The sequence below is a fragment of the Trachemys scripta genome, chromosome 19 (genome assembly GCF_013100865.1).
Source record: "Trachemys scripta elegans isolate TJP31775 chromosome 19, CAS_Tse_1.0, whole genome shotgun sequence".
Lineage (NCBI taxonomy): Eukaryota > Metazoa > Chordata > Testudines > Emydidae > Trachemys > Trachemys scripta.
This window is the reverse complement of record NC_048316.1, coordinates 20,746,631-20,767,908: the sequence shown is the minus strand read 5'-3', so window position 1 is coordinate 20,767,908 and position 21,278 is coordinate 20,746,631. Positions and strand designations below refer to the sequence as shown.

General features: G+C 56.1%; 1 protein-coding gene across 12 annotated transcripts in view; it reads left to right on the top strand.

The window, feature by feature from the left end:
• The window catches only part of ZNF362 (zinc finger protein 362), a 49,224-nt gene extending 31,242 nt beyond the window's left edge, over nt 1–17,982 (top strand). For all 12 annotated transcript variants that reach the window (XM_034753158.1, XM_034753164.1, XM_034753162.1 and 9 more), the window contains 7 exons: nt 6,639–6,702; nt 7,551–7,797; nt 8,345–8,660; nt 9,534–9,758; nt 12,430–12,508; nt 12,952–13,110; nt 13,653–17,982. In XM_034753158.1, the coding sequence (XP_034609049.1) occupies nt 6,639–6,702; nt 7,551–7,797; nt 8,345–8,660; nt 9,534–9,758; nt 12,430–12,508; nt 12,952–13,110; nt 13,653–13,769 (1,207 nt within the window). In that variant the 3' untranslated portion in view covers nt 13,770–17,982. The remainder of the gene's footprint in view (nt 1–6,638; nt 6,703–7,550; nt 7,798–8,344; nt 8,661–9,533; nt 9,759–12,429; nt 12,509–12,951; nt 13,111–13,652) is intronic.
• The last annotated feature ends 3,296 nt before the right edge of the window (nt 17,983–21,278 follow it).

Sequence of the window (21,278 nt, the reverse complement as noted above, 5' to 3'; positions counted from 1 at the left end):
AAGGGACAGCTCCCACTGATACCAAACAAATGCAATAGTGAAACACCTTTTAATAGACCATCCCAATTCACTGCTAAAAGCAGTGCTTTGCCATATAAAATCCTTCCCACAGCTAAGCCAGCTTCCCAGGTAAATATATTTTTTTCTCCTCCATAGTGGGTCATCAACAGGGTTTAAACCAGAGGTGGGCAAACTTTTTGGCCTGAGGGCCACATTGGTTTTCATAAATTGTATGGAGGGCTGGTTAGGGGAGGAGGTCGTGGCCCAGCTCCTGTTTGCCCTCCCCAGGACTCCTGCCCCATCCAACCCCCCCTGTTCCCTGACAGTCCCTGTGGGACCCCTGCCGCATCCACACATCCCCACTCCTTGTCCCCTGACCGCCCCCGGAGCCCCTGCCCCTGACTTCCCCCTGCTGCCCCATCCAACCCCCCCTCCTTCCTGACTGCCCTCCGGGACCCCTGCCCCCCATTCAACCCCCTTTTTCCCCTCTGACCGCCCCGACCCCTATCCACACCCCTGCCCCTATCCAACCCCCTCGCTCCCTGCCCCCTTACCGTGCTGCCTGGAGCACCGGTGGTTGGCGGCGCTACAGCCGCGCCGCCCGGCTGGAGCCAGCCACGCTGCCACCGCCACCACACAGCACAGAGACCGGGTCAGGCCGGGCTCTGCAGCTGCGCTGCCCCAGGAGCTCACAGCCCCGCTGCCCAGAGCATTGCGCCGGAGCGAGCTAGCTGAGGCTGCAGGGGATGGGGGTGAGCCTCCCGGGCCAGGAGCTCGGGCAGGACGGTCCCGTGGGCTGGATGTGGTCTGCGGGCCATAGTTTGCCCACCTCTGGTTTAAACTCCCACTATTCAGATCCACAGCACAGACCTGTTTGCACTTAGCTCTAGGAGTAACTGCTCGGGAAGGTGTGTTATTCCCCTTGCCAGCTCACACACGTGTCACCCACCGGCAACGGCTCACCCGGGCAGCAGGATTCCTGGCTCTGGGAGCAGACAGCGGTTTAGTGATTCCAGACGGCACAGCCAAATGTCACAACGCTCCCCAGTCGGGTTAGGAGCGCTGAGTGCAAACACAGGGGCTGTACCACTGAAGCTAGCAGGGAGGTAGTATCAGAGTCACAAACATCTACGTGGACAAGTGGCTAGAGTGTAACACGGAGCTGCCCTTTGTTACTGTGGGTTTTAGAAGCCTCTAATTTGCCATGTTCTTCTAACAGTCTGTGGGTCTGTCTTCACTGCAGTTATTCCATATGATTGGCACTTGGGTTAGCCTAGCCCAGGTGTGAACAGCTGCGCTGCAACACCTTACCTGGCTTACCATGTCCTCACGGGTGCTGCACACCCCTGTATGTGTCACTAGGACATCGGGGGCACAGCCGCATGGTTCTTTGTGCTGCAGCGACCTGAGTCACTCTGTGATTCTTCCCCAGTGAGTTGTGGGAGAACTTCTCTGTCCTGGCACGTGAGAAGGCATTAGAGGACTGGCAGGACCTGCGTAGCATCCTCATCGCAAGGTGGGCAGTTTACCAGTGTTAGCGTTCTAACCCTTCCCCCAAGCTGGGCCAGCTCGCCTGGGGTGAAAACAGTGCCACACTCAGGCCAGAGGGATTTAAGGGGGGATAGGGCACAGGGGGGCAGGCAAGCACCCTGGTAAGAAGCCAGGCTAAGGCTTGGTCTGCACTGCCCTAACTATGTCAGTGTCTACACTACAGCCGTTCTCCTGCTGATGTAAGTGCTCTACTACACCGACATAACTCCTCCGCCGCGAGAGGTGTAGGGCTTATGTTGGTGTAGTTAGGGTGAGACACTGCGTTCCTTACATCAGCTGTTGGCTGGCTTGTTAATTTCACGATGCCCCTGCTACAAGCTGGGGGTGGAGGGCAAGAAGCCCGGGGGCAGCTGGGCTCCTGGCATGGAGCTGCGCAGAGCTGAGAGCCTTGGCTCTCAGCCTCCCACACGGCCCCTCTTCAGTCAACGGAATCACTAACAGAAAAAGGGTAGTGTGGACATCACCTAATGTAGGTAGACTTAAAATTGTAGTGTAGACGTGCCCTAACTCTGCAGGGCAGACAACCCCTTTAGCAAAGCTTTTGATGCGGTCTCCCACAGTATTCTTGCCGGCAAGTTAAAGAAGTATGGGCTGCATGAATGGACTATAAGGTGGATAGAAAGCTGGCTAGATCTTCAGGCTCAACGAGTAGTGATCAACGACTCAATGTCTAGTTGGCAGCCGGTAGCAAGCGGAGTGCCCCAAGGGTCAGTCCTGGGGCCGGTTTTGTTCAATATCTTCATTAATGATCTGGATGATGGGATGAATTGCACCCTCAGCAAGTTCGCGGCTGACACTAAGCTGGGGGGAGAGGTAGATACGCTGGAAGGTAGGGTTAGGGTCCAGAGTGACCTAGACAAATTGGAGGATTGGGCCAAAAGAAACCTCATGAGGTTCAACAAGGACAAGTGCAGAGTCCTGCACTTAGGATGGAAGAATCCCATGCACCACTACAGGCTGGGGACTGACTGGCTAAGCGTCCGTTCGGCAGAAAAGGACTTTGGGATTACAGTGGACGAGAAGCTGGATATGAGTCAGTAGTGTGCCCTTGTTGCCAAGAAGGCTAATGGCATATTGGGCTGCATTAGTAGGAGCATTGCCAGCAGATGGAGGGAAGTGATTATTCCCCTCTATTCGGCACTGGTGAGGCCACATCTGCGTCCAGTTTTGAGCACCCCCACAACAGAAGGGATGTGGACAAATTGGAGAGAGTCCAGTGGAGGGCAACGAAAATGATTAGGGAGCTGGGGCCCATGACTTATGAGGAGAGGCTGAGGGAACTGGGCTTATTTAGCCTGCAGAAGAGAAGAGTGAGGAGGGATTTGATAGCAGCCTTCAACTACCTGAAGGGGGATTCCAGAGAGGATGGAGCTCGGCTGTTCATAGTGGTAGCAGATGACAGAACAAGGAGTAATGGTCTCAAGTTGCAGTGGGGGAGGTCTAGGTTGGATATTAGGAAACACTATTTCACTAGGAGGGTGGTGAAGCACTGGAATGGGTTACCTAGGGAGGTGGTGGAATCTCTTTCCTTAGAGGTTTTTAAGGCCTGGCCTGACAAAGCCCTGGCTGGGATGATTTAGTTGGGGATTGATCCTGCTTTGAGCAGGGGGCTGGACTAGATGACCTCCTGAGGTCTCTTCCAACCCTGAGATTCTATGATTCCTGTGAGGACATGAGAAATCCTGGCTTTCACATGATTTCAGGGAAGCAAAGTACAGTGAGTGAAAGGCTTACGTGCCGTGCCCAGGAGAGGGCCACTAAAATACAAGCTTAGAGCCCATGAGTTCTAGCCCCAGCTCCTCCGCTGCCTGCTAATGCTATTTCTATGCCCTTTCCTCACCCTTATTCTGAACCCAACTCTCCTACTGTTACCTTGGGGGTAACCAACATTCACCCATTTTACAGGCCAGGTTGACACTAAAAAGTTGGGCTAGCAGAGCTCCGTTGGCTATTCATAGCCCTAGGTGAACATGCTGGCAAAGCCCGCAGTGCAGATGCAGCTAAGCCAACAGAAAAAAGTGCTTCGGTCACCCCGTCATTCAGGGAGATAGCGTTACTACCGGGCAGAAAAGCTCCTTCTGTTGACATACCAGGGGCCATGCTGACATAGGCCCTGTAGTGTAGACATGTCCACAGAGAACTGAGCACGAGGGCTCATTTTCACTCCCCTTCTGCCCCTGAGTCCCGTTCACACACAAAACCCCCTCGTGAGTATGACGGCACTTTTAATTCCAGTTGGCTGGCCCATCGGGGTCCGGGCTGTCGCTCGAGTTAGCACAACTCCTCAGCTGTGAACACAATCACACTGCTGCTAATCCAATCACTCTGGGCCACCTGTGTGTGACTTCACAGCATGGCCGCTCTCCCTTGACCTAGGTTAACTTGTGCCACATTAACTCAATGGTAGATCATGCAAGTGAACTGTTAAGACCTAGTGTAAGAACTTGCACAGAGTCCTACAGGCAGAGCTAGGAACAGAATCAGTAACACAGCCAAGTCTCCTCCACTTTGCCACGTAGGGGTTGTCTGCCCTGCAGAGTTAGGGCATGGCTACACTACAATTTTCCCCTCATCCACAGAGCCAGTTATCTCATCAAATATCTATAGCAGGGGCCAAAATCCTGTTGCTTGCATAATTGTTGGCAACATTAACATCTTATCAGACAGCACAGATTTTATTTATTTACTCGTGTCATTTTTTAATCCAACTTCAGTTGCCACAAGGTGTCCAGGTGCCACTTGGGCCCACAGCCGCCTCCGTGCAGGTATCAGGTCACGCCCATGGCTGCCTCCTTGCAGGGAGGAACTTACGGCTGAGAGGGGGAGAGAGAGAATTAGTTCAGGGCAGACAGGCAGTGGGTGGTGTGTTATGAACCTGAAAAATTATAACTCAGTTAATGTCTGGTCTGCATGTAAATGAAGAAATGCATATTCATCAACTATGCAAATTAGACAGTGCCATTTGCTTTAATTCTCCAGCTTTCTGGCCCTTCAGCCTTACCAGATATGGACATGAAGAACCACGTTTTCAAGTGGCCTCTGATTTTTGGGTGCCTGCCTTAAGTTCTGGTCCCAGCTTGAGACACCTATGGCCAGACTTGCAAGTGTGCTGACCACCCACATCTTCAGATGTCAGTGGGAGCTGTGAGTGCTGGAAATCCGGCGCAGGGTCTCATGTCTGGCAACGCGGAGGCAAGGCACCTAAAAGCAGAGGCCATGTGCAAACAGAGCTGTCAGTGAGGGTTTGGTGCTGTGTGTGCGAGGGTGAGCGTAGATAGCATTGGGGCCTGGGACTGTGAAATCCTTCCTTCCTGTATCCCCAGAGGGACTCCCTGGTAAGGAGGGAGAGCCACTGAGATCTCTTGCTTAACGACTCAGCTGAGCATCGCCTGGAGAGAGATGGCCATGGTGACCCTGCACAGGCGTTCGTGGGTGTAAAACCCAAGGAGGGAGAAGGAATGATTGTTCCAGCTGGCAGTTGGGGGTAGGACTTAGGCCCACCTGTCTGACTCCTCATTCCCTATCGGGGAGCAGTGTAGTGTAGAGATGGGATTAAAGAAAAACACCCTTGTGCTCCCACAGTCGCAATGACCAGAGGTGAGTTAGGGGCCCGAATGTTGCTGCTGAGGAATGGGATGAGAGGCAGCAAGGCGAGGCGTAGTCTCAGGGCTAGGCTAGTTGTATTAGCCATGGGTAGACAGCTAGGGAGAGAGGAGAAGCGCAGGGCCAGCCCCATGGAAATCCATCCTGCTGAGGGAGTGGGAAGAACGTTAGGGGTCTGTGCTGTAAGGAGAGGGACCATGTTCCTCCTCAGTGGGTTGAGCGGCTGTGCATGTCTGGCTGTCGGAGCTATTCGGCTGCAGCATCGTCTCCCTGGGGATGTTCTGGGAACCTCCTTGCTGAGGGCCCTGCCATTCCATTGGGCACAGCCCAGGGAGCCGATTGCAGGGGACGCTTCTGCCTGCCCCTCCTCCCCCAGTGCTGGATTAGATGGGCCCTAACTAGTCTCTGCTTCTCTGCTGAGTTCTGGTGGGTACTGGGTTCCTGCTGAGCCACGAAGGGGTAAGAGGTGGTGTGGACTGTTGTTGCTTCATTATCTTCTGGGTCTTTTGTGATCCTCCATGGTCCCACGCTCCCTGTGCAGGGATGGTCTGGGGAAGGCACCCTCCATCTTGGAGCCACAGGGCTTTCCTGCATGGCGCTGAGGGGTGCCGTCCTCATCCCACGCTGAGCCCTTGGGGACGCCTTGCTTTGCCTTCGACCCTCAATGGTTGTGTTGTTGCCACCATCTTTCCAGCCAAACGGATCCTGGAGCAGCTGCTCCTTAGCAGCCCCATCTCCATCAGGGTCTGGGTTTGATTGCCAGGCCTGGGGGTGTTGTGCCTCACCCCAGCCAGGCAGCGTCACTGGGCTCCCAGGCCCCTGAGCGGAGGTGAACGGCTCCAGTGACGGGAGCAGAGGGTGGTCTCTAGGGAGTGAAGGGGGAATCCTTTTGGCTGTGGGAGCCCTGCTGCCCGAGATGGCGACTACACCAGGGCCATGCTGGTGGGGGTGGGGGGCACTCGGCTGCCTCACGGGCCATCGCCCTTCCTGGGGCAGGAGGGGCAGCCTTCTGCTGCTGTCAGCCCCGGCACCCGGGGGCAGGACCCCCACACTGTCACCTACAGGGGACAGAGGGGCTGCCCTGAAGCAGAGGCCCTGACACTGATTTCACTGGTGCACTAAGCCTGAGGAGATGGGCCGGGGCATGGGACTGGTGTGTGGAGCGGAAGAGGATAAACCATGCACAGATGCGCTGAATAAACCCACTGCATGCGCCCCTGCCCCGTGGAGTCCGTCCCAGGCCCGGAGCGGTGTCCGGGAGCGCAGGCTCTGGATAAAGCTCCCGTGTCATCTCAGAGTTGCAGCTCTGGAACAGTCTGTTCTGCATGGGGAGGAGGCTGGGCCTGGCAGGGGGTGGGGGGATGCGTGACCAGCAGGCCTGGCCAGGCCTTGCCGTGTGGCACCTACTGAGCTGTGGGGAGGGGGTAACGGAGCCCAGCAGCAAGTGCCACCCTGTGACCCTCTCTCTGTTTGCCTCCTTGCAGGATGGCGGAGCCTCGCTTTAACAACCCCTACTTCTGGCCGCCCCCTCCCACCATGCCCAGCCAGGTAAGACCCCCTCCCTACCCTGCAGCCAGAGAAGCGAGGAGGGGCAGCTTTTTGCAGTCGTGGGTGAGATCCGGCTGCAGAGCAGCGCGATCCCAGGTAGTGGCTGTTGGGGGCTGTGGCAGGGCCAGCCGAGACCCCGGGAAGAGCAGTGGGCAGGGCCATGGCCAGGGGGGGACTGACCCCTGGGGAGAAATGAAGGTTGCTAAAGTCCTGTGGCCAGTGGTGATGAGGCGGGATCCAGACACTTAGACCACGTCTCAGGACCCACGGAGCTGTTGGGCTGGGGAGCGTCATGCCAGGGAAGGGAGCCCCCTTGCGAGGCTCAGGGATAGGTGAGAAGGGACAATCCGGCCCTGAGCTCCTGGAGGGCCGGGGGGAGGTGAGTGCATTAGATGAGCTATTACCTCTGCTCCGTCTGCAGGGTCTATGGTAGATACCCCGGCTGCAGCTGGCTGGGAGAGGGGCAGCCTTTGGCAGGCGTCCCAGCGCAGAGCAGTGTGCCAGCTAGCTTAGTGGGTGGGTGGAATCCCAGTGCCACGTGCTGGCATGGGAACTGCCAGTGCTGGGGGCCCCACTGCATGTTGGGAAGCGTGCAGCTCCAGGAGTCTGGCCCCTCTTTCCTCCAAGCAGTCGCAGAGGTGGGGCCGTGGGGGGAGAACCCTTCCCCACTCCACACGTGGACTTGCAGGGGAGGGGCCGTGCCCCAGAACAGTGGCATAGTTGGGGGTGGGAGCCAGTGTCTCCTCACCTGCGCCGTGCCAGGGCTGGCAGCTTCCCCGTGGGGCCGGTACCTGCCATGCTCCCGTGCCTCTGGCAGTGACGTGTGCGTCTTGCTTTCCTCGTCCCAGCTGGACAACTTGGTTCTGATCAATAAAATCAAGGAGCAGCTGATGGCAGAGAAGATCCGGCCCCCTCACCTGCCCCCAACCTCGGTGTCCTCCCAGCAGCCCCTGCTGGTGCCCCCCTCGCCTGCAGAGAGCAGCCAGTCCATCATGTCCCTCCCCAAACTGCAGCAGGTCCCAGGGCTGCACCCACAGGCCGTCCCCCAGCCTGACGTGGCCCTGCATGCCCGGCCGGCCACCAGCACGGTCACAGGTAACCACAGCCCAGCAGCACCGTGGGGAGCACTGCGGGTGGGGCTGGGAGGGGAAGGGTTAGAGGGACAGGGGTGTGCATCTCTGCACAGGCGGGAGGGGACAGGACTCCAGAAGAGGGGGGCCCCGTGTGTTTGAGGGAACCCAGATTACCTGGCAGGATCCCTAGGCAGAGGCTGGCGCTGCCCCCCACTCCTAGGCCATGCTCTCCCCCTTGGCAGGACGGTCTGTTTCACCCGCTGCCCTTTCTGCCGATGGGGTACGGAGGTGGAACCTCTCAGTGCCATGTTGCAGCTGCAGGGGGTCCCCTCCTCTGCCTCTATTCTCAGGCGCTGGGAGTTTGGGGGGGGGCAATGGGTCAGCCTCCCTCCCCTAGCTAGGGTCCCCTAAGTGGGATCAGCTGTACTGGGGAAGCCACGCCTGTCTGGGAAGCTTCCTGCGATGGGGTCTCAGTATCCCAAAGCCAGCTGCCCCCTGGGGGAGAAGGGCGAGCTCCATCCCTGCGCAGCTGCGTTCCAGTGATTTCCCACCCCCCCTTTACCTTTCAGGTCTGGGGCTGGCCTCCCGTGCCCCCGCAGTCAGCACCTCGGAATCCAGCACTGGCACCAGCACCCCCTCAACCCCCACCTCCACCAGTCAGAGCAGACTCATCGCCTCCTCGCCCACCCTCATCTCAGGGATCACCAGCCCCCCGCTCCTGGACTCCATCAAGACAATCCAGGGCCACAGCCTGCTGGGGGCGCCCAAGTCAGAGCGAGGGAGGAAGAAGATCAAGGCGGAGAACCCGTCGGGGCCGCCCGTCCTCGTGGTGCCCTACCCTATCCTGGCCTCGGGCGAGACGGCTAAAGAGGGCAAAACCTACAGGTTGGGCTACCCCCACCCCAGCTGGGCACTCCCAGCCTGGTCCGCTGGCTGCTCCCTTCCTCTGCTGAAGGAGGGCACCTGGCATGGGAACATGGCAACAGCCCCTTTCTGTTCAGGTGCCACCCTACGGCCTTCATTTGGCCAGGCCTCTGCTGGGGTGTGGCCCCACCCTCCGTGCACCACCCCCTCTCTGCCAGTGTGGGGGCATGAGCACAGGACTGGCACCCAGGACTCCTGTGTTCTAGTCCCAGGTCTAGGAAGGGGATGGGAATCAGGGTGGCTGGGTACCTTCTGTTCCTGGTTCTGACACTGATTCCCTGAGCGACCTTGGGCAAGTCGTTTCCCTTTTCCGTGCCTCAGTTTCTCCACCGGTGGAATGGGGGGCTCACAGTTGCCTGTCTTGTGGACGACAATTGTGTGGACTGAAAGGTCAGATGGTCCCCAGTGCTGGTGAGCGGAAGCTGTGCTCAGTCCCTGCATTGCTAGCTTCTGCAGACATGTCCCTGCTGTGGGGCCCGTCGGAGACTAGCTGCCCTGCCCAACCATGCTGGCTCCCCACAGCCTACAAAACAGTGTGTGCCCATCGCCGGGCCGGGCAGAGGGAGGGGAATGGGACAAGTCCTGGGTAAGAAGCCAGGCCTGTGGGGTGGATCTGGCCCGTAGCAGCCAGGCCGGAGTTACTCCCGGGGCAGGCTGGGGCTGCAACAGCCTCATGTCCCGCACTGCTCTCAGCCCCTGGCCCCTGCAATGCCGCAGGGCACACTGTCCTAGAGCTGGCAGTGCAGGTGCCTGGCGGGGGGCCTGGGCTGGGGTGTGCTGCTTGCCATGCCCTTGCCTGATGCCCCCTGGGCCCCTCTCGCTGTCCCTCCCCAGGTGTAAAGTCTGCCCCCTGACCTTCTTCACCAAGTCGGAGATGCAGATCCACTCCAAGTCGCACACAGAGGCCAAACCCCACAAGTGCCCGCACTGCTCCAAATCCTTCGCCAACGCCTCCTACTTGGCCCAGCACCTGCGCATCCACCTGGGCGTGAAGCCGTATCACTGCTCCTACTGTGAGAAATCCTTCCGCCAGCTCTCCCATCTCCAGCAGCACACCAGGTGAGGGGCGGGGCTGCAATGGCCAGTGTCTGGCTGGCTCTGAGCAGGTGCCACCTGCACGCCCCATGGAGTCCCAGAGCAAACAACCCTCTGACAGCTGGACCAAGCCTGTAACTCCTGTCTGGCTGAACTGGTTCGTCCCACAGCCTTTGTCCCCAAGCGGCTGGGAAGCTGTAGCCTCTGTCCCCCTGATGGTCCCGCAGTGCAGTGCTCTGTATGGGGAAATGACTCCTAACCACCTGCACCCACCAACAGTGCCAGGCACTATGGGTAGGGCCCTACCAAATTCATGGTCCTTCTTGGTCAATTTCACAGTCATTGGATTTTAAAAATAGTGAATTTCATGATTTCAGCTGTTTAAACCTGAAATTTGATGGTGTTGTAATTGTAGAGGTCCTGACCCAAAAAGGAGTTGTGAGGGGGTCACAAGGTTATTGTAAGGGGGGTTAGTACGGCTACCCTTCTGCACTGTTGCTGGCGGCGGTGCTGCCTTCCGAGCTGGGCAACTGGAGAGCGGCGGCTGCTGGCCGGGAGCTCAGTCTGAAGGAAGAACCACCGCCAGCAGCAGCGCAGAAGTAAGGGTGGCACGGTATGGTACTGGCGGGGCGCTGCCTTCAGAGCTGGGTACCTAGCCAACAGCCGCCCACTCTCTGGCTGCCAAGCTCGGAAAGTAACGCAGGAGTAAGGGTGGCAATACCGTGACCCCTCTAAAATAACCTTGCGACCCCCCCCCCCAAAAAAAACCCTTCCTTTTGGGTAGGGTTACTAGCTTTGGTTGGATGAATTCCTGGAGGTTTCATCACATGACATTATCTTTAATTAAAGATTAATTCCTGGAGAGTCCAGGACAATCCTGGAGGGTAGGCAACCCTAGTTTTGGGTCAGGACCCCCAATTTGAGAAACGCTGGTCTCCCCTATGAAATCTGTGTAGTAGAGGGTAAAAGCTCACAAAAGACCAGATTTCACAGGGGGAGACCAGATTTCACAGGCCGTGATGCGTTTTTCATGGCCGTGAATTGGGTAGGGCCCTAACTATGGAGTCCCAGAATGCACTGGGATAAGCACAGCATGGGCATGCCACCACTGTCCTGTCAGGAGCCGGGCTGCTGGTGGCCCCTGCTTTGTCCAGCCTTGAGTGCCCCAAGAGTCATGTAAAAATTCACCAGCACCTATGAGACCCGGCTCTTGTGGGCACGCCAGTGGTGTAGGTCTGCGCCCTTGCACCAGTGTTTGCATGCAGTGGGTGTGTGGCACGTATCCCTGGTCTCACATGCCCAGGTGCCAGATTTTGCCTGTGAACAGGTGCCCAGCCATCCTGTTGCATGGAGCTGTGGAATCGAGCCCAGGCTTTCCCATTGGGCCTACCTGGGAGAGCGTTTCTCTGGCCACCTCAGGACCCCTAGAGTGATGCAGGGTTTGACTCCTATTCCCAGCCTGGGTTCCTCTCCCTATGCCCCTGGATTCCTGCGCTGCCCCCCAGCATCAAACATGAAGGAGCAGGCGGCCTTCAGAAAGCACCTGCTGGCCTCTCTACTCTGGGAGCCTGTGTGGAATGAAGCCAGAGGGACAACTGCCTCCTGTGAGCCCTTGGGACAGGCCAGCCATCCTCTGCCTGCCTCCGTGGACTGGCCTTATAAACCTCCCTCCCTCTTTCCCTTCGGGACGCCACCTGTCCAGGTTTGCCCAGGATCGACCCTCTTTTGAGGTAGCTGTGCTGGGAGACCTGTCAAGTGCTCAGTACACGGCCAGCTGACCAGTCTGACGGGCCCAGGAGCATCCTGGTTGTCCTGGGTTTTTGTACCTCAGAGGTGGCAGCTCTGCCCTCCCTCCGGGCTGAACCAGTCAGACTCCATGATCTTGCTGAGCAGGAAGTAACTAACCTGTGGGGTGGTGCCAATGTGTCTTCATCACGGAGTTAGCTCGAGTGACTCCTCTCGAGCGAGCCCAGCTCCAGTGAGCACGGCCACGCTGTGTCTGGGCTCTCCCACTGCCAGGTCTGCGCTGGCACTGCCCGCGCTCGTGTGAGGCGCTAGGACTTCTGGGGGCACAGCCCAGGACGTTGGCATGGAGGGGGCTGGGCGGCTCTGTGAGTACGTTCCCAGTGGATTGAGGGAGAACTCCTCTGTCCTTCCAAGAACAGGGGGCATGGTAGGAAGGCCTTGGCAGACTGGCAGCACTCGAGTGGCGCTAGCTGTGTCCCCACCACAGGGCAGGTGACGAGTGGTGCACGTCTCAGGCCAGCCAACTTGAACTAAAAGCACCCCTGGACTCGCGTGAAGGCGTTTCTGTGCGGACGGGACATTCGCGTTCTAACTCCAATGACGGCAAGGGGAGGCTTGCCCCACGCTGGCGCTGGCTAGGCAGCATGCGGGGAGCCCATTGCCCTGCAGCTGGGGTGGTCCGTCTCCGTCCCGTTGCTGGAGAGGGCTGGCTCCTGCTTTTGTGTACCTGGCCCCCGCAGGGCTGGAATCCAGCGTGCTAACAGAGGCAGCCCTTTGGGGGACAGAGCCACCTTCACCCCCTTGCTCGCTGAGGGGGGCAGGAGAGCAGAGGTGCCCTGTGTGTGCTGGGGCCTTAGAGGGCTGCTGCACCCCCACAGCAGAGTAGGGCACGGGGTTTGATCCCATTCTAGGCGGTGCCTGTGTTGACGTGCCTGTTGCTGTGTTGCAGAATTCACACTGGCGACAGACCCTACAAGTGCCCACACCCTGGCTGTGAAAAGGCTTTCACGCAGCTCTCCAACCTCCAGGTCAGTGCCCTGTTGGGGCCCGGCAGGTTCCCAACCCACGGGGGGCCGAGCCCTTGGGGAGGGGAGACACAAGTGGTTGTGGGGTGGGGGTGGGGGGCGCAGAAAATAAGAAGCTGATGGGGGGAGGGGACCTAGGTCATGGAGCTGGGCAGTTGATGGGAAGGGGGAGATGGATGTGGTTCCAGGGAGCAGCATCAGTGTCTGGGGGCCTAGGACTGGGGGGGGTGGCGCCGATGCCCCGAGCCCTGCAGGGGGCTGTGGGGATCGATAGTCGTTGGCCCCTGTCCCACAGGGGTGTCTACTCTGCCATTGGTGTGGATCCTGGGAGCAGAGCAGGTCCCCCGGCCGCTGGGCTCCGTGTCCCCATGGGGTGGGGGCGTGGCCCAAGAGCTGCCAAGGATTGTGCCACGTAACACTGCCCCGGCCTCCTCCCGCCCTCGCAGTCACACCAGCGACAGCACAACAAGGATAAGCCCTACAAGTGTCCGAACTGCTACCGGGCGTACTCGGACTCGGCATCGCTGCAGATCCACCTCTCTGCACACGCCATCAAACACGCCAAGGCCTACTGCTGCAGCATGTGTGGGCGGGCCTACACCTCGGTGAGTGGCAGGGGGCGTGGGGAGCCAGGCACTGGCCAAGGTAGGGAGGGGGCTGCCATGGGGCCAGAGGTGCCACGGGGCAGGGTCTGTTCCAGAGACGGCTCATGCCCCCAGCCTGTGGCAGCTCAGCCCCGCGGGATGAGAAAGGGAGGGTCTCTGCCCACAGCCAGGTGCTCGTTGGGTGAGGAGCTCCTTAGCACAGCAGTCATCCCAGCACTGGCAAGGGAGGCTCTTACGGTGCTGCAGGGATCAGGCTCCAGCCAATCGCAAACCAGCTGGTAAGAGAAAATTGCTCTCTATTGGCTAGAGCCTGAAGCCTGGGCTTCTTCCCGCCAGGTGGAGGCGGATCCCTTGGGAGAGCCAATCAGCTTGTCACCTCTGAGCTGTCCTGTAGCGCTCCCAGGCGTGTGAATGAGGATGGATTCTGGGCAGGGGCATGGGATGGGGGCTCCCTTCTGGGCACAGGGGGCGAGGCAGACAGTGGGCCCACCCCTCCTCGCTGCACTGCTTACCCTGCTGTCCGGCTGTCTCTCTCCCCCCAGGAGACGTATTTGATGAAGCACATGTCCAAACACACCGTGGTGGAACACCTAGTGAGCCAGCACTCGCCACAAAGGACGGAGTCCCCCGGCATCCCAGTGCGGATCTCACTCATCTAATCTGGGGCTCCCTCGCCCACCCCTACCCTGCGCAGCTCTCCTCCCCCCAATTCCGGATCGCCAGGGGCCAGGGGGCGGCTTGGAGGCGATCACACAGACCACCCCCCCAGCACCGCCACCGAGTGCCCGCGCCTGCCGAGCCACGGGGAGCGACTGCGAAGACACTCATCTTTTGGGAGAAATTAATGAATGAATTAATGTTTGGAAAACACCCCTCGGCCCTGGTCCCGTCCCCAGCACCCTGCCGGGAGAGCCAGGGACTCGTCCACAGTTTTGGTGAAATCCAAAGACTATTTCAGAGCACTTTGAATCTCTGTGTTTGGTTTCTTCATTTTCTTTCTTTTTTTCCCCTTCTTTCTGCCCCCGCCCCCATCCTCCGTGCTCCTTTCTGCTCTCTTTTGGATACAAGTAGAGATATATATATATATATATATATTGGCCAAGAAGTTGGTGCTGCTAAAACCGAAAACCCGAACTGGACAGAGACGCGCTGGATGGCATGGCGGGCAGGATCCAGGGCCTGGCACTCGGGCTCCTTCAGCCTCAGGATGAGACTCTGGGATGTGCCCAGCCTGGCGCTTGGTATCTGCTGCCCCTCCTGGACTCTCTGTTGGGAGCCAGCGTGAGGCCAGTTGAGAGGGGAATGGGTTAACCTGTTGGCTGGAGAGGTGAGATCTGCGGCTCTGCTGGCGTGGGGACAGGCGCTCGAGCAGCAGCCGCAGGAGGGAGACCTTTGTTCTGCAGACGTCGCTGTTCCCCGCTGGGGCTTGTCCCTCTGCCGCTTTGTCTAACCTCGTTGGGACGTTTTGGTTGTTTCCTTTGGTTTGTTTCATTTGTCCTGGTTCGAGCTGCACAGGACTGGCTGGCCCCGCGGCCGCGTCGTGGTCCGTGCACATTTCACCCGCGCCCTCTGCCCGGCTGGGGTAAGTGTGGTGGCTGCCGGAGGAGGCGCTCCGCCTACGACAGGCACACAGCCGGGGCTGGCCACGTTCATCGAGGGCAGGGCTGGCCATGCCTGTGCAGAATCCAGAGATGCAGCCCATGGAGACCACAGGTCCCAGCATGCCGTGCTCTAGTTTGAGCTAAGCAGTATCCCACCAGATCGGGAAAGTGCATTGCCTGCTGGGAGCTGTAGTCTATAGGAGTGGGGCAGCGAGTCAGGCAGACTGTGGCCAGCTCTGGTATAGTCCCAGCTGTGGGGCTCCCCTTTCCAGACCCCAGCTCTGCTAGACCAGCCATGGCATGTGGGAGTGGAGGGGCACTGAGGATTGGGGGGGGTGGGGCATGGGGTTTCACAGCAGGAGTTTGGGAGCCTCAGCTGTCCACGGTCCGCTGCCCTTTCTCGCCCCCCCGAGTCCACCTGGTGCTAACTAGGGATTGTCCTGAGCTATGAAGGGGCGTTTGCTAAGGAAGAGTGAGTGTGAGAGATGGGGGCGGGGGGGGATACTTGCCGCAGGTTATGCTCTTTGACGTGGATTATTTTTCAATCTCTCTTCCCCACTATGGGCATCTAGTGCTGCTGCTCTGGAAGCCCGGGCACCACAGCAGCCCGGGGCAAGGGGGCAGCCTGGGGTCTCCTCTGTCTCCATTACCTCCTGGAGCCTGTGTTTGCTTATCGAGGGGCTGGGCCCCAGGCAGAGTGTTGCATGTGGGAGAGGTGGGTCTGCCCCATGGGAAAGCTCCCTCCAGACCACCCCAACCAGGAATGTCTCTACCCCCTGTGCCCCGGCTCTGCCCCTCCCTCTGGGTTCCCAGCAGGGCACTGGCAAACACTTTCTGCACCTTCACAGGATTCACATAGAAACCCCATCCAGTCCCTGAACCCTGCCGCAGGGCTAGCACTGGCTCAGTCCCTGGGGCTTGGGCACCAGCCAGCTGCCGTGAGAATTTCCCTTTCTCCTGCTGTGACTGTGCAGGATGGTAATGAAGCCACCTGCAGAGCACCTGTTGGCTGGCACAGTAACACCTGGAACATCTGCTGGCTGGGCACAGCTCCCGTTAGCCCTATCCACACTAGGGCCTGTGATGGGCTCCATTTCTGACCCAGCTGTAACCCTGCCCATGCTCAGAGCACCTGTCAGTTGTTCTGAACTTGGCTGACCCTACCTTGGCTCAGCCGGGACCATGGTTTGGGCTGTAGCTTGTGCTCTGTGAAACAGGGCCGATTAGAATCAGGTTTGAGGGTCACTTGCAAACAGGGCTGTACTGAGCACAGGAGGGCTCTGCAGGACTTGGGGAGATCAGCAGGGGATAGCCTGCATTGCCCCCACTCCCTGCTGCTGGCATCGGAGGTGAGCTGTGACATTAGCACCCCTTGGATCTGAAATTCTGATCCATTGGGGTCTGATTCTGCTGCCATGACAAAGCTCTCCCAGAGGTTAGTGGGGCAGGATTAGGCTGTGAGCCCCCCTGGTTCCTGGGATGCAGGGAACAAACCAGCTCCCTCCTGAGCAAACTAAAACACTAAAGGGGAAGAGGAAAGCCAGCGTGTCCTGGGGGCTGTGCCTAGTAGCAGGGACTGGCAGTGCCTGAGGGGGCTGACTTAGTCTGTCCTGGGACCATGTGGCTGGTCAGACGGGCGATGGGAGAAACGCAGAGCGGTCTGTATTCCCGGAGCGGCGTTCCTTCCCCACCTCCCCAGGCACCTCCTGGAAATCAGCCCCCCAGCAGTGCAGTCCCCTGGCAGGGAACCTTGGAGCAGGCTTAGGAGGGAGAAATCCAGCAACAAGAAACACGAGGCCCTTCCCTTCCCTGGGGTCACCTCATTGGGTACAGTAGTGGTACCACAGGCATGGATCCCACTGCCCTCCACGTGATTCCCTCGGGGCACCTGGGCACCAGCTTGATCTCTGGCCTTTGGGGGACTGAGCTATTTTGGGAGCTGCAGAGCCTGCTCTCAGGCCAGATGGACTGGACGGGGATTCCCCCAGCCAAGGGTGCTGTGATCCGCCTCTCTGCCCTGCAGAATCCCACATACCAGACACCGAGAAGCAAATGCAGCAGGAAGAATGATTTGCAATGTGTAAATACCTCCAATGGAGCAGCTTTGGAGGGGCCTGGCCCAGCCAGAGTCAACGGCAACAGCAGCAGCAGGCCCTGCAGGGAACAAATACACTAGGGCAGCGTTTCTTGGGCGGGAGCTCAGAGCTAACTCAGCTCAGCAGGGCCATGGTCGGAGCTCGCACTGATGGAGAGCTCACCACTGCTCCAGCTGGAAGCACTGGCTGGCTGCTCATGCACTAACCCAGCTTCTCCCAGCAGGAGGCGCTGTGCATTGCTGGAGAGAACATCCTCCCACGCAGGAGGTGATACAGCCACCTGTGGCCACTTAAGCCTTTCACTGCCAGAACAGAAACCTCCCAACCATGAGAGATTTATAAAAGCAGAGCAGATCCATCCCCTCCCTCTCCCCCTCCAGCAGCAAATCATAGATCCCTTCCTGTTGGGTGAAACCAATTCAATATAGTATTAAAGAAGAAGCAAGCAGAGGGGCTTGCCCTCCTCCCTGTTTGGAAAGCCGTGCCCATGCCTGTGTGTGGCTGGATGGATACATGGAGTTATATAAATATACGTGTGTGTGTGTATATATAACACCTATGTATAGAGACGGAAGAATGCCCCACGTCCCCCAGCCCTCCAAGAAAGACTAGACAAAAACTCATATATATTATGTACTCTTTGGTTCCGTTTTGGATATTAACTGTTATTTTTATACACTTTTTAAGCCTTAACTATATCATTGTTTTACCAGGTTGTTTGTTTATTGCCTACTCTGTTTATTCATTTGATTCTCTTTTTACCCTGCCCTCTGCCCTTTGTTTCTGAATCGATGTTGTACGATATTCAATATTGTAACCTTTTCGTCAGCATGTTAATACTGTGTAAATATGCCTCTTATACATACTGTTAACACATCTTTTTGTTTTATTTTTTTTTCTATATGAAAATCCAGGCCACGTGTCTCTAGCTCTAGTTATTACCTTATTAAAAAAGAAAAAAGGAAAAAAAAAAAAAAAAGGATTCTCCCTCCCCCTTCTCTCTGTCTCGCATTGTGGTTAACGGAAAGACATGAGGAGGCTGCGGCTTCCGTCTCGAAAGTTTGCATTATGTTTAAAAGAAAAAGAATTTTAAAAAAAAATTCCAAACAATTTTGCTCTTTGTATTTCTGTTGTGAAACAAAATAAACTGTACATGCAAACTTCTGAAGGCCTGGCACCTGTGAGGCTGGTTTGTTCGGAGAGAGCCTGGGTGGAGACGGGCCACAGTATAGCAGTGGAAATCGGAGCTCCTGGGTTCTCTCCTCTTTGCTGTATGACCCTGGCAGAGTCACTTTGCCGCCACATCAATTTCCCCGTGTGTAAAATGGGGATGATGAAACTGAGCCACTGCTGAACGATGCTCTGCGATGCAGGGCTGAGCCTGGAAGGGGAAGTGTGATTTGCCCATGTTGGGCAACGTGTGCAAGGCGCAGTACAGGGTCGGGAGTGTCATTTACACTGGGTGCAAGAGGCTCCCATTGGGGTGAGCAGAGAATGCAGATGGGGTCGTATTTTATACCCCCTTGCACGGGTGTGAATAATGACCCAAGGTGTGAGGCAGAGGGACTCAGCCCACAGCCATCCATCATCCCTGCTCCCCTCCTGTCCTGGCTTGCAGTACTAGAACTTGCTGTCTCTCAGCAGCTCACCTGGCAGAGAGAACCCACCCAGCAGGCTCAGGGGAAGGTGTGCGCTCTGCAGATGCAACTGGGACCTGTAGGGGTTTGTTACTCTGAGAGGGCTCTCAGACAGTGAGTGCGTAGAAACGCCGAACTGTCAGGTTGGAAGGGACCTCCAGAAGTCACCTAGTCCAGCCCCCTGCACTGAGGCGGGCCCAAGTGAACCTAGACCATCCAACAGGTGTTTGGCCAACCTGTTCTGAAAAGCCTCCAATGACAGGGATTCCAGAACCTTCCTGGGAAGCCTGTTCCAGAGCTTAACTACACTTAGAGCTGGCACGTTTTTCCTAATATCTAACCTAAATCTCCCATGCTGCAGCTTAAACCCATTATTTACCCCTTCCCATAACACAAGAACTAGGGGTCACTCAATGAAATGAGCAGGCACCAGGTTTAAAACAAACATAAGTAAAGAACCAATCTTAGATCTTCTGACCAGTTTGAATGAATACAGGTCAGTGGGCCTGATGCTATTCATCCCAGGGAAGTGAAGGAATTGGCTGAAGAAATCTTGGAGCCACTGGCAATAATATTTGCAAACTCATGGATGACAGGAGAGGGCCCGGAAGACTGGAGAAGGGCTAACATAGGGCCCATCTTTAAAAAGGAGGAACTGGGGAACTACAGACCAGTCAGCCTGACCTCAGTACCTGGGAAGCTACCAGAGCAATGTCTCAAACATTCAATTTGTGAATACCTGGAGGATGAAGGGTGATCACTAGCAGCCAGCATGGATTTACCAAGAACAACTCCTGCCAAACCAGCTTGATTTCCTTCTTTGATAGGGTAGCTGATTTGGTGAATGGGGGAATACGGTGGGCATAATATACCTGAACTTCAGCAAGGCTTCTGACACAGTCCCACACGACATTCTGATAAGTAAGCTGGAGAAATGTGGGCTCGACAAAACTAACCTTAAATGGATACATAATTGGCTAAACAACCACAAACGGAGTCACTCTTAATGGAATGTCAGATTGGAGGGAGGTTTCAAGTGGGGGTCCACAGGGATCTTTTCTGGATCCCGTGTTATTTAACATCTTGATTAAAGACCTGGATGTAGGACTAGAGAGCACACTGATCAAGTTTGCAGATGACACAAAGCTAGAGGGAGTTGCCAACACTTTGGAGGACAGAGCTAACATTCAGAGGAATCTTGATAAATTGAAGAACTGGGCTATAGACAACAAAATGAAATTCAACAAAGACGAATGTAAGGTTCTACACTTAGGGAAGAAAAAACAAACGCACAAATACACAATGAGGGATAACTGGCTTGGCAGCTGAGAAGGATCTGGGAGTTGTGGTGGATCACAACCTCAACATGAGTCAGCAGTGTGATGCTGTTGCAAACAAAACAAACAAATGCAGTTTCAGGTTGCATTAACAGAGGCAGAGCATACAAGTCATGGGAGGTGATAGTACCGCTCTAATCAGCGCTGGGGAGGCCTCAGCTGGAGTACTGTGTCCAGTTTTGGTCAGCAATATATAGAAAGGATGTAGAGAAACTGGAAAGGATCCTGAGGCGAGTGACAAAGATGATCCAAGGGATAGAATGCAGCCATACACGCAAAGGCTGAAGGAACTGAGTGGTTCGTTTGGAAAAAAGGAGATTAAGGGGGGACGTGATGGTCGTCTTCAAATTGTAGATCAATCTCTGATAATTTTCATATGACTTTGCATTGTGCCTCTTCATATAACCTTGTGGTGGGTCTACCCACGTGTGACCTCTGTTTTCATGGGACTTTGTATCAAAGCCTCATTTAGAAACTTTGCATTGCCCTTGGTATAATATTATAGCCCCTAAGGATAGAATAAGATAGAAGAAAAATTTATTTTTGCTAGCAGTAGAACAAGAGTTCTCCCCCCCCCCCCACTCTTAATCAATTGCCCTGTTGAATGAATGAAGTGTGGATGAGCAAGGCATGGAAGGCAGCACCTCCAGACAGCCTCAACTGTTGGAGAGGGGCTGGGAGCCAGACCCAAGGACAATAAAACCTGTCAAGTGGGCTCATTAAAGACAAGCAGACATACCGAGGGCCTCGGGGGTTAGAAGCAAGCACCTTCTTTTGGAAACACCCTCTTTGCAGCATTGGGACAACACTCAAAAGAAAGCAGCACAAAGGACCAATGGACACAGACACAGAGTTTGAATCTGGTATAGATTTGCATAAGAGGAAAGCTGCTATAAAAGTGAGGTGTCTTGCAGAGGACCCCGGGTCTCGTCTTGTCAACATGGGAGCATCGATCCGCAACGGCAGAAGCCTGGCTCCACCCCCTCCCCCATCTAACTCACCTGGCCAGTGACGTTAAGGGGAGCAACTAATTGGTAACAACAAGACGGAGTGTGTTTGTGTGTGTGTAAGTGTAATATATTATATGCATATGATACAGTGTTAATGAATACATGTATTACTAATAAATGTGGCATTTTGCCTTATTGCCCCTGAAAAGATCCTGTGCAATACTTTAAGTACAACAAAATACTTGAAAGGCTGCCATAAAAAAAGATGGAGAAAAGTTGTTTTCTCTTGCCACAGAGGGCAGGACACGAGGCAATGGGTTCAAACTACAGCATGGCAGATTTAGATTAAACTTCCTAACTGTAAGGACAGCAGGACAATGGAACAGACACCTAGGCAGGTTGTGGAATCTCCTTCACTGGAGGTTTTCAAAAGGAGGCTGGATAGTCACCTGTCTTGGATGGTTTAGACACAACAAATCTTGCATCCTGGGAGGGGGTTAGACTAGATGACCCTTGCGGTCCCTTCTAACCCTCTGGATCTATGAAC